General features: G+C 45.6%; 2 protein-coding genes across 7 annotated transcripts in view; both read left to right on the top strand.

Annotated features, from left to right (window-relative positions):
* SMARCAL1 (SNF2 related chromatin remodeling annealing helicase 1) overlaps positions 1 to 7,881 on the top strand; it is a 41,966-nt gene extending 34,085 nt beyond the window's left edge. For 3 of the 6 annotated variants that reach the window (XM_080346995.1, XM_080346994.1, XM_080346992.1), the window contains exons 14-17: positions 945 to 1,127; positions 1,640 to 1,740; positions 3,235 to 3,331; positions 3,731 to 4,757. In XM_080346995.1, coding sequence (XP_080203121.1) covers positions 945 to 1,127; positions 1,640 to 1,740; positions 3,235 to 3,331; positions 3,731 to 3,937 — 588 coding nt within the window. In that variant the 3' untranslated portion in view covers positions 3,938 to 4,757. Of the gene's footprint in view, positions 1 to 944; positions 1,128 to 1,639; positions 1,741 to 3,234; positions 3,332 to 3,730; positions 4,758 to 4,874; positions 4,968 to 7,701 lie in introns of those variants that run through there. The other 3 variants (XR_013922292.1, XM_080346993.1, XR_013922293.1) reach the window with 3 other exon arrangements.
* A 126-nt stretch (positions 7,882 to 8,007) lies between these two features.
* Positions 8,008 to 11,474, top strand: RPL37A (ribosomal protein L37a). Its single transcript, XM_080346996.1, has 4 exons — positions 8,008 to 8,089; positions 8,718 to 8,846; positions 9,959 to 10,041; positions 11,328 to 11,474. The coding sequence occupies exons 1-4, from the start codon at positions 8,087 to 8,089 to the stop codon at positions 11,389 to 11,391; spliced, it is 279 nt and encodes a 92-aa protein (XP_080203122.1). The 5' UTR covers positions 8,008 to 8,086; the 3' UTR covers positions 11,392 to 11,474.
* The last annotated feature ends 564 nt before the right edge of the window (positions 11,475 to 12,038 follow it).

The following is a 12,038-nucleotide window of genomic DNA, read 5'->3' as shown; positions in this document are numbered from 1 at the left end:
GGAGCTGAGCTGTCAGGGTGAATGCCTCACAGGATGTACTTTGGATTAGCTGAATGGCTTTTGTTGTATTTAATGTTCTTTAATCTCCATGGTCTGCCCTGGAGCTTTTGAATTCTTGGAGGAGTGTTAATATGTGTGGCCATCTCCCCTTTTCCTCCAGGCTTTCCTGAGAGAGAGAGAACGAAACAACCCAAGTCCAGCTATGGCTGCCTTCCTTAGTCTCTTACATTTTTGAACTGGGATACTGTAGTGAGACTTGATAGACCTGCCAGTCATCTCTCTGACTTCAAAGGTGTTGGTCTAGTTATTCATGTGAGACTTCCATGGATGCCCCTAGAGTTCCAGGTCATGCTGGGACAGCGTGAAGGATGGCTTAATTTAATATCCCAAACTATAAACCACAGTAGCAGTGGTGACTTTGCTCCCTCTGTAGCAGCACCCTCCAGTAGAGCAGGGAGGCTGGACACTGAAGTGTTGTGGCCCTGCATTACCCAAGTTTGTCATGCCTCTCCTGAGCAGCTGAGCAGCTGAGATGTGCATGATCCCATCTCCTCCCATCACAAACCGGGGAAGACTTTGGGAGGTTGGGGAGGTTGTAGCAGCTGTAACATCAGCACACAGTGTTCAGCTTCATATTAAGCCAGTTGCCTTTCCACTGTACCTGAGTTGCCAGCTTGTTGCTGTTCTTCCTGTTGCTTGGGATTGGTAGGAAAGCAATAGACACAGGAGCAAGTCACGCATTGTGAACCGAAGGGAGGTACATTATATGCTGAGCTACAAGTGCTTCTGCCTTAAAGATAAGGAAAGGTCCTAAAAATGCAACTGTTGTCTTTTTACTTTCCTGGTTTTAGCATGGGGAAGGGAAACAATCCACTGAAACATGGGAGGAGGATATGGGAAAGGGGACACAGGGCCTCTAAAAAGTATCTTCTGCCTTTTCACAGCGTGTTGAATACATTCGGATTGACGGCTCCACACCTTCAGCAGAGCGGCAGTCTCTGTGCCAGAAGTTCCAGTTCTCAGAGAAGCAGATTGTGGCTCTCCTGTCCCTCACTGCTGCAAACATGGGCCTGACATTGTCTGCTGCGGACCTGGTGGTGTTTGCAGAGCTCTTCTGGAATCCAGGGGTATGTGTCCTGGGGGATCAGAGGTTGGATGCTCTCTGGAGAGCAGAAACAGTGGGGCTTGGGAGGAGATGTAATGGGCAGGGAACTTTCTCTAGGGTTTTTCTTTCTTTTTTTTCTCTGATGGCTGCTTGTCTGTGCACTTCCAGGTGCCTGGGCTTGAAGCAGTGAAGCTGGTTACTCAGCTTGCTGGCTGGAGAAAGTACAGAAGGGAAACATGCTCCTGTTTCTTAACTTCACAGAGCTCTTAACAGTGTGCTCAGACAAGACCTGAAAGGGTCCATCATCAGTGCTGACCCTCTACTTATGAAAAATACTCAGTATCTGTTGGGAACTCAGTGCACCAGACTACTTCTAGGTTTAGTCTTTGTTTGAGGATGCAGGTGTTAACAGGATCTAGATGAGAAATAGTTGCTGAGCACAAGAAATGAGATCTCCTTGTTCTCTGGTGCTTACACAATTTCTTAGATGTTGCAGCTCTCACTTTATTTTCTTTGTCATGTTTTTACATAAAGGTTTTGATCCAGGCAGAAGATCGGGCACATCGAATTGGACAGACAAGCTCTGTTAATGTTCACTACCTGGTGGCTAAAGGCACAGCAGATGACTACTTATGGTAGGAAGTGAGAAAGACACTTTGACTCTCCTGCTACCTATTTTTACTGTATGTAAGGTGCTTAACGTTAGTGCTGATTTCCACAGCGTGTCAGGGGAGGAGCAGTAACTGCCAGTCAAGGCTGCTGTGAGCTGGCCTGGCCACAGTGGACGTAACTAAGTAGATGATAAGCAGGATGAATACAAGTAGTTATCTGACAAAGAAGGGGCTGTTGAGAGAAACTCTGGGAGAGCGGATACATCTAAAACCTTCACAGCCTCTGTATAAGGAGAAGAAAGTGTCTTGGATACAGCCCAGAGCATTCATGTGCTGGGGTGAAGTGCTGAATGCTTTCAGGCAAAACCAACAGACACTGGATCTGGTTCAGTGTACTGTGGATCAGGTGTGAGGAGCAATGTGGCTGCTGTGTGCTTGGACAGGGAGCTCTAGAGAGGGACTGCACCATTCCCTTCCTCTTGCTCTTCAGTGAGCCCTTTGGATGGATTAAAGAAGTGCTGCTGACCCACCTCTGGAGAGTTGTGGTCTGAGCCTTCTTGGTTGCAGTGAGAGCTCTCAGTGGACACTGGTCCTTAGGGCTGGGGAATCAGACATCCTGGGCAAGAGAAGGATCTGAGGAATCCGTAGTGCTGCAAGGGACCTGACCTGCAAATGATGAAAAGAAATTATCCACCAGCTGCTTCATTTAAAGTCCAAAATTACATCTTTATTACCTTGTTTAAAGGAATGAATGAACCAACTGAACTTGTGCAGTTCCCAGAATATCATGATGGCAAATAATTACAACCCTACAGTGCAGGGATCTGGAAACTGATGCATCGCCCACGTTTCATGGGAAGTTAATGACAGTAATTCTGCCTTTATTTGTGAAATGCTGTCCATGCAGTCATTAGTGCTTAATGGGAAGGAAATATGGCTCTTCAAAGAAGGACACTGGCATACTTTTTAAAGGCGAGAAAAGAACAAGAGGACAAGGCTATTTGGTAAATGCATTAGTTGTACTGTGGCCTTTGCTTCTTTCAAAGTGCCCCATCTGCACGTGCAGTTGGGACCTCTCGGCCTTTTGGGCTAGGGATGAATTCTTCCTCCTGCAGTACCTTGGGAGATACCCTGGAAATGCTGATGCGTCTGTTGGTGGGGTTTACCATTGCTTGCCTTGGAGACTGAATGCTCTGGCTTTTGTGACTCTCTTTAGCTTAATCTTCTTGTTCTGACTTCATACCACTGGTGTTGCCTCAGTTAACTCGTTTGCCTGTTGGATATGTGTGTTCTCTGAATATTGTTACTTAAGTTGGATTGATACTTATTTACACTGGATGGATTGATATCCCAAGACAGTGTACAGTCATCATAAACGAGTGCAGGACAGGTTAAGGAACTAACAAGCTTTGGTAGAAAACCCATCTTTATCTTTTTTGTCATCTACACATGGTAAATGACACAGTGTCTTTGCATGATACTTTCTTCCTTTCAGTAATATCTGTTTATCTCTCCTAGGCCAATGATTCAAAAGAAAATTGAAGTGCTGGGGGAAGCTGGTCTTTCAGAAACCAATTTCTCCAAAACAGCTGAATCCACTAATTACTGCCCTAAGGTAATTGACCTAAAAAAATTATCAGTGGTCCCTGGAAGAGGCTGAATGGGCTTTGACTGGTGTACATTGTGACTGGCAGGCTGACCTTACAGCTGTGCTCTATTTAGTACCACAGACCATGTTCTGCAACTCCTCCCAGGATCCATTACTTGACTTGGACTCTCCAGAGAGAGTTCCCAGACCTGCTGCATGCAAGGAGGCATGATAGCCTCCATGGCATCTATATGTCTCTGAGGTATATGTCTCTCAGATATACGTGTATGTATATATACATATGATATATATGTCATACGATATATACACAGGTGTACACTGGCTCAGGGGAAGTGGCCTGTGATTGCTGCTCACTTTGTTTTTATATGACAGTTTGTGTGCAGATTGTCTGTTTTAATTTTTCAGCCAGATCCTAAGCAGAAGACCATATACGACCTTTTCCAGAGGACCTTCTCTGAGTGCGGAGATGACACTGACGAACTTTTGCTTTTGGAGGCAGCTGATGCTTGCTGTGAGGTTGACTCTGGCAGTGCCTTGCAAGATACAGGAGGAGAGACATGTTCAGTGAGTCCCCCCAGAAAGCGGCGTATTGAGGAGTTTTTTAAAGCGTAATGGTGGCAGCAGTGAGAAGGTGACTAAGAGATTTTTTTTTAAAATTAAAAAAGAGAAAACAAAAGCAATCAAGTATTATTTTTTGAGTTTTCAAAAATAAAAGACTTAAGTTTTCTGTATCTGTGGTGCATTTAATCTCGAAGGACGAGAAGGCAACCTGACAGCATGTTAGATGAGCAGTGCACACCTGGTAGCCTGCAGGATTTGCAGTCCTGGTTTTGCTGAGGACTGAGTGGCCATGGGCAAGTAGCTTACTCCTTTCTGTCAGTTTCCACAATTGTTTTGTTTAAAAAGCAGATAATGGTTGTCTGTCCACAAGGCAGGACTATTGTGAAAACTTCTCAGCAGCTGCAGAGTGCTTTTAACATTAGTCTTCCATCTCCAAGAATTTTGGTCTGTATTTATAGCAGTCAGTTCACTGGCAGTGTTTGGCTCTTATGCTCACAAACTGCCTTTCTGGTGTTCAGTCTGGCAGTGAGGGGAAAAGGTCCAGACAGATCTTGACATTTGTGGAGGTGAGGGAGAGCCCCATATTTTTGTCTGCGCAAAGCAGTCAGTACCTTGAAACTAAGCAGTAAAACTGTCTGCCAAGGAGTGTGTGTTGCCTGTTAGGCACGTGTCTGCCTGAGCACACTGATCTCTGGCCTCATCTGCTAAATTTTAGGACTTGCTCCATGGCACGTGCTTTTTGTGTCAGTGGAGGGTGAAGCTTGTGCTGAGTGCCAGCGATTAAGCCTGGCTGCTCAGGAAGAGTGTGTGTGTATGTGTGTGTGTTTTCTTCAAGACTTGGTACTTGGTTTCCACTGATGAGTGAAGAGAGGAGGACATGTGAACTTCTGTTCTTGTTTTGTAAGAAACCGATTCTGGACTGAGCTGTTTAAATAAAAAGTTGTTTTAAGTAATGGTTCCTAAGCTTCTGGTACTTTTTCTATTTTAGAATTTCATCTTCCATGTGGACCTTAAGATTGAGAAATAAGTGATGCAGTGAACATATTAGTGGTTTAAAAAAAATAGTTGCAATGGCTAAAAGGTGGGTCTTTTGGGGGAAACTTCCTTTTGCACTTTTTAAGACTCATCAGCTTTCAAAAGGGAAACTCCCATGGTATTTTGCATATAGATGAATCAACAGCTAGTAGAAGATACTTGGAAATGGGCTATCATTAAGCAAATGTGACCAGGGAGTACAAGAGAAGATAGAATTTCACAGAGGTACCAGTTAGCTATGTTTTATAGCCATGATTTGTAGAGAAGGGTGGGGGAAAAGCAAACTAAAGGCTTACATTTAGCTTCGGGAGGCCAGGAACTAACATGCTGTGCAGGTTGCATGCTTGACTGTGTGCAGGTACTGGCCATGGACAAAAAGCTCACTCTTCTGAGGTTGAGGAGGAAAATGTGCTGAAAGATCAACCTGATAGTAACTGGGATATTTTCCTGCATCAAAGGGTTTGATTATCCTATTTTCAGCAAGTGTCGTCATGGAAATGCCTTACAGGCTGTGTGCAATTGTGCTGGGTAGACACTCGCTTTTCATTCTTGATTGCAGAAGCTGCCTTTGTTGCGGTCATGCGAAGAGGAGTAGGACCAAGTATCATGTGACTGGCCAGCTGGAGGGACTGCTTTATCTCTAGATGTAGGTTAGGTTATGGTTGGACTTGATGATCCTGAGGGTCTCTTCCAATTGAAATGATTCTATGTTTCTGTGATTCTATGATTTGAGACTGAGAGCTAAACATTGTTTCTCTTGCTCTAGCAACTGGTCAGGAGATACACACACACACTTTTCAACATTTTTAAATGTCTTTCTTCTTGAACACAAGTGCATTTAATCTGTTTCTAGGGCACGTGATCTTTCTGCTTGCCAAGAGGGTTGTTCTGTGTAAGGGGTGAGAAATGTTGCTGTCTACCTACTGAGAGAAAATGTGGTAGATATTATTTGTATAGCCATATTGTTGCCTCCTATAGGAGTAATTCTCTTCCTCCTTGTAAAGCTACAGCTACTTCAAAACAGTATTTTTCTGAAATCTGCTGAAAGTACCCTTGGACAATTCTGTTTCTCACAAACTCAGTTTATCTTATCTATATACTGATAAATCCCAGGCCTGTTAGAGGAGTGCTAGGTGTACTCTGTCAGGACCCATAAAATCTCAGCTGGTTTGCTGCAGAGTTACAAAGGCTTGTCAAGTACACTTGAGATTCACTTTATCCTTACTAGATGAAAAAGGGGAGAAGAATCTTGCAGGAAAGTGCTTTTAGTCATTGTATCAAGGGATTGGAAAGACTGCACAGGCCTTAGCCCAGTTACACCATTAGTCTGTCATTTATATGATGAGGAGGTGGTTGGGAAGCCGGAGCAGGCTCAGACAGGATCTCCAAAGCTTGCTGATGAAAAGCTGTACAAGGGAGGGTGCAGGATGCCAGTGAGACCCACAGGCAGGCCCAGGGATGTGCAGCACTCTTGGGGACCCTTACACCTGCCCATCGAAGAAGGTATAACTAACTTGGCATTGTCTGAAGCCCAACAGAGTAAAGGGAAAGACCCATCTTGGAGCATCTTGCTGTGACCAATGCCAGCTTGTACACCTGCCTCTGTTCTCACCCATGTTAGACAAAGGCACGTTTCAGGAAGAACAGATAAGAATATTTGAACAATAAAACAGAGCAGTTTGAACAATAAAACAGGGCAGTTTGAACAATGTCTTCAGCACATGCCCCAGCCTTGGGCATGCTGAAGAGTTCAGGGTGGTGGACTGCCAAGGCAAAGCTTGTAGAGCTGTGCTGGCCTGGCTGCATCCATCCGTCTTCTCAATCACTTGGAAATGTACGTTTATTTTGGCAGTGCTGAGAATGGCAGTTGTCCGAGGGTCTGGGTTTGGTTGTTGGCAGAGCTGGCTCTGATACTGGTAGATGAAGGGTATGAGCGCAGGCTGTCCTGTCAGAGTGGACTTTAAATACAGACTGGAGCCTCTGTCCTGGATGTGTTGACTGGCAATTTTATTTTGTAACCAAATAGTCACAAAGCAGCCAAAGGAACTCTTCATTTTCTTCTTTTTTTTTTTTTTTTTTTTCTTTTAATATGTTGATATTGAAGATGTGTCCTGTGAGTCATTATTATGATGAGAATCTGAAAAGGGCAAATATATTCCTAGGATGTATTGAATGAGATTTTGACTCAGCAGAGAGAGATATAAATACTGCTCCCTGAAGACCTGCTGAGCCCTTGTCTGCAACAGGGCTGTGGCCCCCTAGTTCCCAGGAGGGCTTGCTGAGGTGGAGGAGAGCTTGCAGGGATGATGGAGGAGCCTGGCGTGTGACACAGGGAATTAAAAATATGAGTGTTCAAACCCTCAAAGCAAGAGCCAAGAGGGGATGTGATGTGTGTCTGTGAGTGTTTCCCAAAGTACAGACCCCAAACAGGAAAAGCTGATGGGGCGGTGGGCTATGCTCTAGTTGTTAATTCCCTATTAATTAAATAGGTTGCAAATGAGGAGGGCAAGGAAGCCCGGGTGGGTATGGGGCTGTCACGGGAGGAAAAGCACCTGCAAAAAGTACGTGGGGGTGGTTTCTCCAGGTGGGCTCGGCTCCCTCTGGGCCGGGTGGATGAGCTGCAGCCGGCTCTGCGCCCCGAGAAGCGCTGAGGTGATCATATTCCCAACGGGGGCAATGGGCTGTTCATCCCCACACAGGCACTACAGCTCGGCAGCGTGGCTACCTGTGCTGCTCGTCCGTTGATTTTTATATGTATATATTTTTTACCCCTTTTGCAGCTCCAGTCTGGTCTGCCGTTGCTTTTCTGACATCTACCTGCTGCCTGTTTTCTTGAAGAAATGAGGCGAGGGACACCTTAGGTCCTGCCACGCCTCACACTCAGCGCTGCCGGCGCGGATGTGCCGCTCGGGTTTCGGTTTGGTCTCTGAGCGGCAGCTGCGTGCCCGTTCCTGTGCTTTAGGCTTTAGATAACCCCGTTGTCACGGGGTGAATGTACGGAACACAGAGCGCCCCGCAGACCGCCGCACCGCCACGCTGCAGACGGACCCACTCCCTGCCCCATCCGCTCCACTCTCTGTTGCCAGCGCGTCACTTCCGGCAGCGACGGCTCATAGCGCGCCTGCGCAGTTGGGCTTTCTCTCTCCGCGTCGCGCCGGCAGGAAGATGGTGAGTGGCGCCGGGGAGCGGCGGCCCATCCGCCGCCATCCGCTTCGGGCCGCCGCGCTGCGGCCGCGCAGTACGGCGGGGGGGACAGCGCGGAGCCCGCTGCGGGCGGAGCACGGATCGGTGGGGTCTGTGCTGTGGGCCGGTGGCCCCTGCGGGCTCTGGCGTTCAGCAGGCCCCGTCCCCGCGGTGGGGGAGGCGGCTGCCGGAGGGGCTCGGGCCCGGGAGAGCCGGGGGGAGACACGGCAGGCCGGGGCGGGCAGGGAGGCGCTGGAAGTCCCAGTAGCCGTCCCAGAAGGGCTGAGCGCGGCCCGCGGGGTGCCAGTGTCTGGCGGGCGGCTCTGCCGGCTGCAGCGATTCGTGCGGGGGCGGCCGGCCCTGAGGAGGGATGTGAGTTTGGTGCTCGGCTGCCGGACTGCGGCCGCCTCCCGAGCTTCCCCCGCAGCAACCCGGAGCCTGTGCCGGCGTCAGCCTCTCACCGTTCCATAAGTAATGCTATTTCCAACGTCATGGAGAGGCGTTGGCGGCTGTAGTGCTGACAACTTTGCTGTCATGTGTCAGGAGAGAGGAGCTGCCAGGGAGATGGAGATTTTGGTAAAGTTGAAGCTTTTTCTGGTTTGCATCCCAACAGGCTAAGCGCACCAAGAAGGTTGGGATTGTGGGTAAATACGGTACCCGTTATGGAGCATCCCTTAGGAAGATGGTGAAGAAGATAGAAATTAGCCAGCATGCCAAGTATACCTGCTCCTTCTGTGGCAAGGTGAGAGACCTCCCTCCCTAAAACAGCTTTAAAAATAATGGTGCTAGAACTGCAATTTGATTCTTTGATAATTTTTCTATCAAAGAGATGACTGAACTAGTTTTGAGACAGGGATTAGTTTATTGTGAGCTTTAGGCTATTGTCAGAGTCCATTTTAAAGTAAAAAGAGTTGGTGGAGGGTTCACGTGTATGTTTATTGGTAGTTAATGAAGACAAGCATATTTCATTACACAAAACAGTGAGAAATGTTACGATACTCTATGGTTTAGATATCTAATAAAAAGACCTGGCAATTAACCAACACACTTGTTATCCTGATAATTAAGACATGACTTGGGTATTTTTTTTTCCTCCTTTGGTGACATTTACAGCTTACCTGGGGGAAGAAGAGAGCTTCCTTTTCCCACTTGCAGCTTTTGATTTCAATTGCTTACTTTGATTTGTGTCCTGTTATAACTCTGGATGGGGAGGAATTTTGCTTATGTACATAATCAAAACGCACTCTTAAATCTGGTTATTGACAGTTTGAGAGGCCTATCAGCTTGTGCTTTGCCCAGATTATTTTTATTGATGTCTGTAAAGTAGGTATCTAGCTGGAAATGTGGGGTGTTTTTTTTCTTTTTATGTTTAGTGTCTTCATGATGTGATGTGGCAATGTTGATGACCACATTTGCAAAGCTGCCTAAATCAAATATAAGTCCAGGCAAACACGTTGTCATCTTCACAAGATGATGGAGACCTGTCCAGGTGAAAGGAGCACTAGGAACAGAAACATTGCATTGGTCATCAAACCAGACAGGAATATTGGTTATTATGACTAGTGTAACTCCTTGCTATTTTTCTCGTTCAAAAAGAACTGAATTTTTGATGATGCACTTAGAAATGACCCAGTTTATTCTATGTCTGAATGAAAAAGTATTTCAGAAGGACTTTCTGTGTTGTGAAGAATCCGAATCAAATTGTTCCCTGATCTCTGCCTGTCTTAACTAGGCCTGTAGGTAATGCTATGCTGTGATGCTGATGTTCTCACCTGAAATTTGTTGTTTGGATGATAGTACAAGTTCTCTTGGCTTTTTCAGCTGATTGAGAGAGCATTTTTTTTTTCCTTACAGACCAAAATGAAGAGGAAGGCTGTGGGTATCTGGCACTGTGGATCCTGCATGAAGACAGTTGCTGGTGGTGCCTGGACATACAAGTAAGGAAATGAAGCTCCTATCAGCACTTATTCTCACATGGCTGAGGCATAATACAGTTTTCGGGTTTTGGTGTTTGTTTTGTTTTTTGTTTTGTTTTGTTTTTTTCAATCTACTATTTTTAAGTAGGTCTGTTTCAAGTTAGTGATACGTGGTTTTGATTTTTGGTTTTTGTTTTTTTTTTTGCCTGTAGTCTTAAAATTTGATTGGATTAGATCTGTCGTGGGTGAGGGCATCTGCCACAGGATCAAATTGGATTTGAACATTATTCTTTCTAGTATCTGTTTTGCAGCTTCTGTGAATATTGCATTTTATCCATCGTGTTATTGCTGCTGGTTTTGGTGGGCCACTCCAAAATTTCTTTAATCCTCTGAACTTCATCAAAGCAGTTATTTCTGCATATTTTCCTAAACTTCAAATAAAAAAAAACCTGAAACATTTGCAAATGCTGAAACTTATTTTTATCCAGGTAGTCTCTGCCTTGGCTGTAGTAGCTTTTCTTACTGAAGATGTAAACTACAGCTGTTGCTTGTACAGTGTGTTACACTTGAACCAGTTTTGTGGTGATGTTGGAAGGAGCAAAGAAAATGACTGGTTCATCCAGCCATCTCAGGGTGGAATCATCTGTGTGGGTGATACCTGACAGATGTGCATCCAAGCTATTCTAAAAAGAGCTCCAACAGCTTCTAATAAATTATGCTTCTGACCTGGGGATTATTTGGATTATTTTTCCTTCTTTGGTTCTTTTGACTGTAAAAAAATAGTAATTGTGTAAGGGAGCTCTTAAGTCTACTTTCAAAGCCTAAGCAGCATTTTTTTGTGGTTACTACCACCATCTTTCAGTTCAGAGACACAGATACAATAGGCAAAACCAGTTTTACCCCAAGGAGATCTATTTCCACAGTTTGCTTTTGTTTTAAAAGCACTGAACTCTTGTTGTGATGGTGCTCTTCCTTACTCCCATTCTTTACTCTCCTCCTCCCCGAGTCCTGGTAGAAGACGCTGTTGGCCCCACACATAAGTCACTAGGAATCAGAGCCCATGTGCTTGTGCATGTAGTCTATGCTTGACTGGGTAAAGTGGGTTGAGATGTCGCTGGTGAAGTTGCGTGTGCTTCTATAGACAAAGGCCTACGCTTTGTTGTCATGAAAATCAAAGTGGAATTAGCCCCCTGTTGACAGTGCAGTCAGACAATAACTATTTGAAATGATTAGTGCTTTCTCAAAAAAATAACACTCGTGCAGGCTGTTGTGCTGCCACATGCAAATGACTCTGCTTCTTTTTCCAGTACCACCTCTGCAGTGACAGTCAAATCTGCCATCAGAAGACTGAAGGAATTGAAAGACCAGTAGAAGCTACTTCCTGTTCTCCTTGTGAAACATCCTTTTTTTCCACTGTCAAGATCTGTCCTTTTAACAATAAAAAGGTGATAATAGAGTGGAATCATGTTTGTCTTTCTGAAAAAGTCCTGTCTGTCTTGCTGTACTGTATTTATAGGTATAACTATGGAGACATTAGTAGTGCTGTCCAGCAGGTGAGTGGTTCTTGTTATTGGTGAAGCCATTAAGAACCACTTTTCCTTTCCAGTTAATTGCATACTTTGTTGCTTGAATATGCTGAGCTGAATCTGAGGAAAGCTTAAATAGCTTGAAGAAGCCTGGCTCATCTTGATACGTCCTTTATGTCTGTGCCTTGAGGAACAGCATAGAGCTGCATGAGTGGAGGAATGGAGAGGTGTAAGCAGGGAGGAGAAAACATGGAAAACACCACTCTGCCTCCTCCCTCTGCCTTTGCCAGCGGCTCAGGGGAGCAGGGTGTGTGCTGCAAGATGGAGAGAAAAAGAGCAGCATGACTGGCGTGGGGGTAGAGAGGGGAATGGTAAAGCAGCCGCTATCATCTGTTATTGGCTGCTGCTGCTAATTTTCCAGCTGAAGCTACAGACACTTGCTTACTATAGCCTGTAAAGTGTTCTGGCATCTGCAGGTCTCCAGGTCACCGA

This window comes from Nesoenas mayeri, assembly GCF_963082525.1.
Source record: "Nesoenas mayeri genome assembly, chromosome: 6".
In the NCBI taxonomy this organism is placed as follows: domain Eukaryota; kingdom Metazoa; phylum Chordata; class Aves; order Columbiformes; family Columbidae; genus Nesoenas; species Nesoenas mayeri.
The sequence above is the reverse complement of the archived record's forward strand: the minus strand, read 5'-3'. Positions and strand labels throughout refer to the sequence as shown.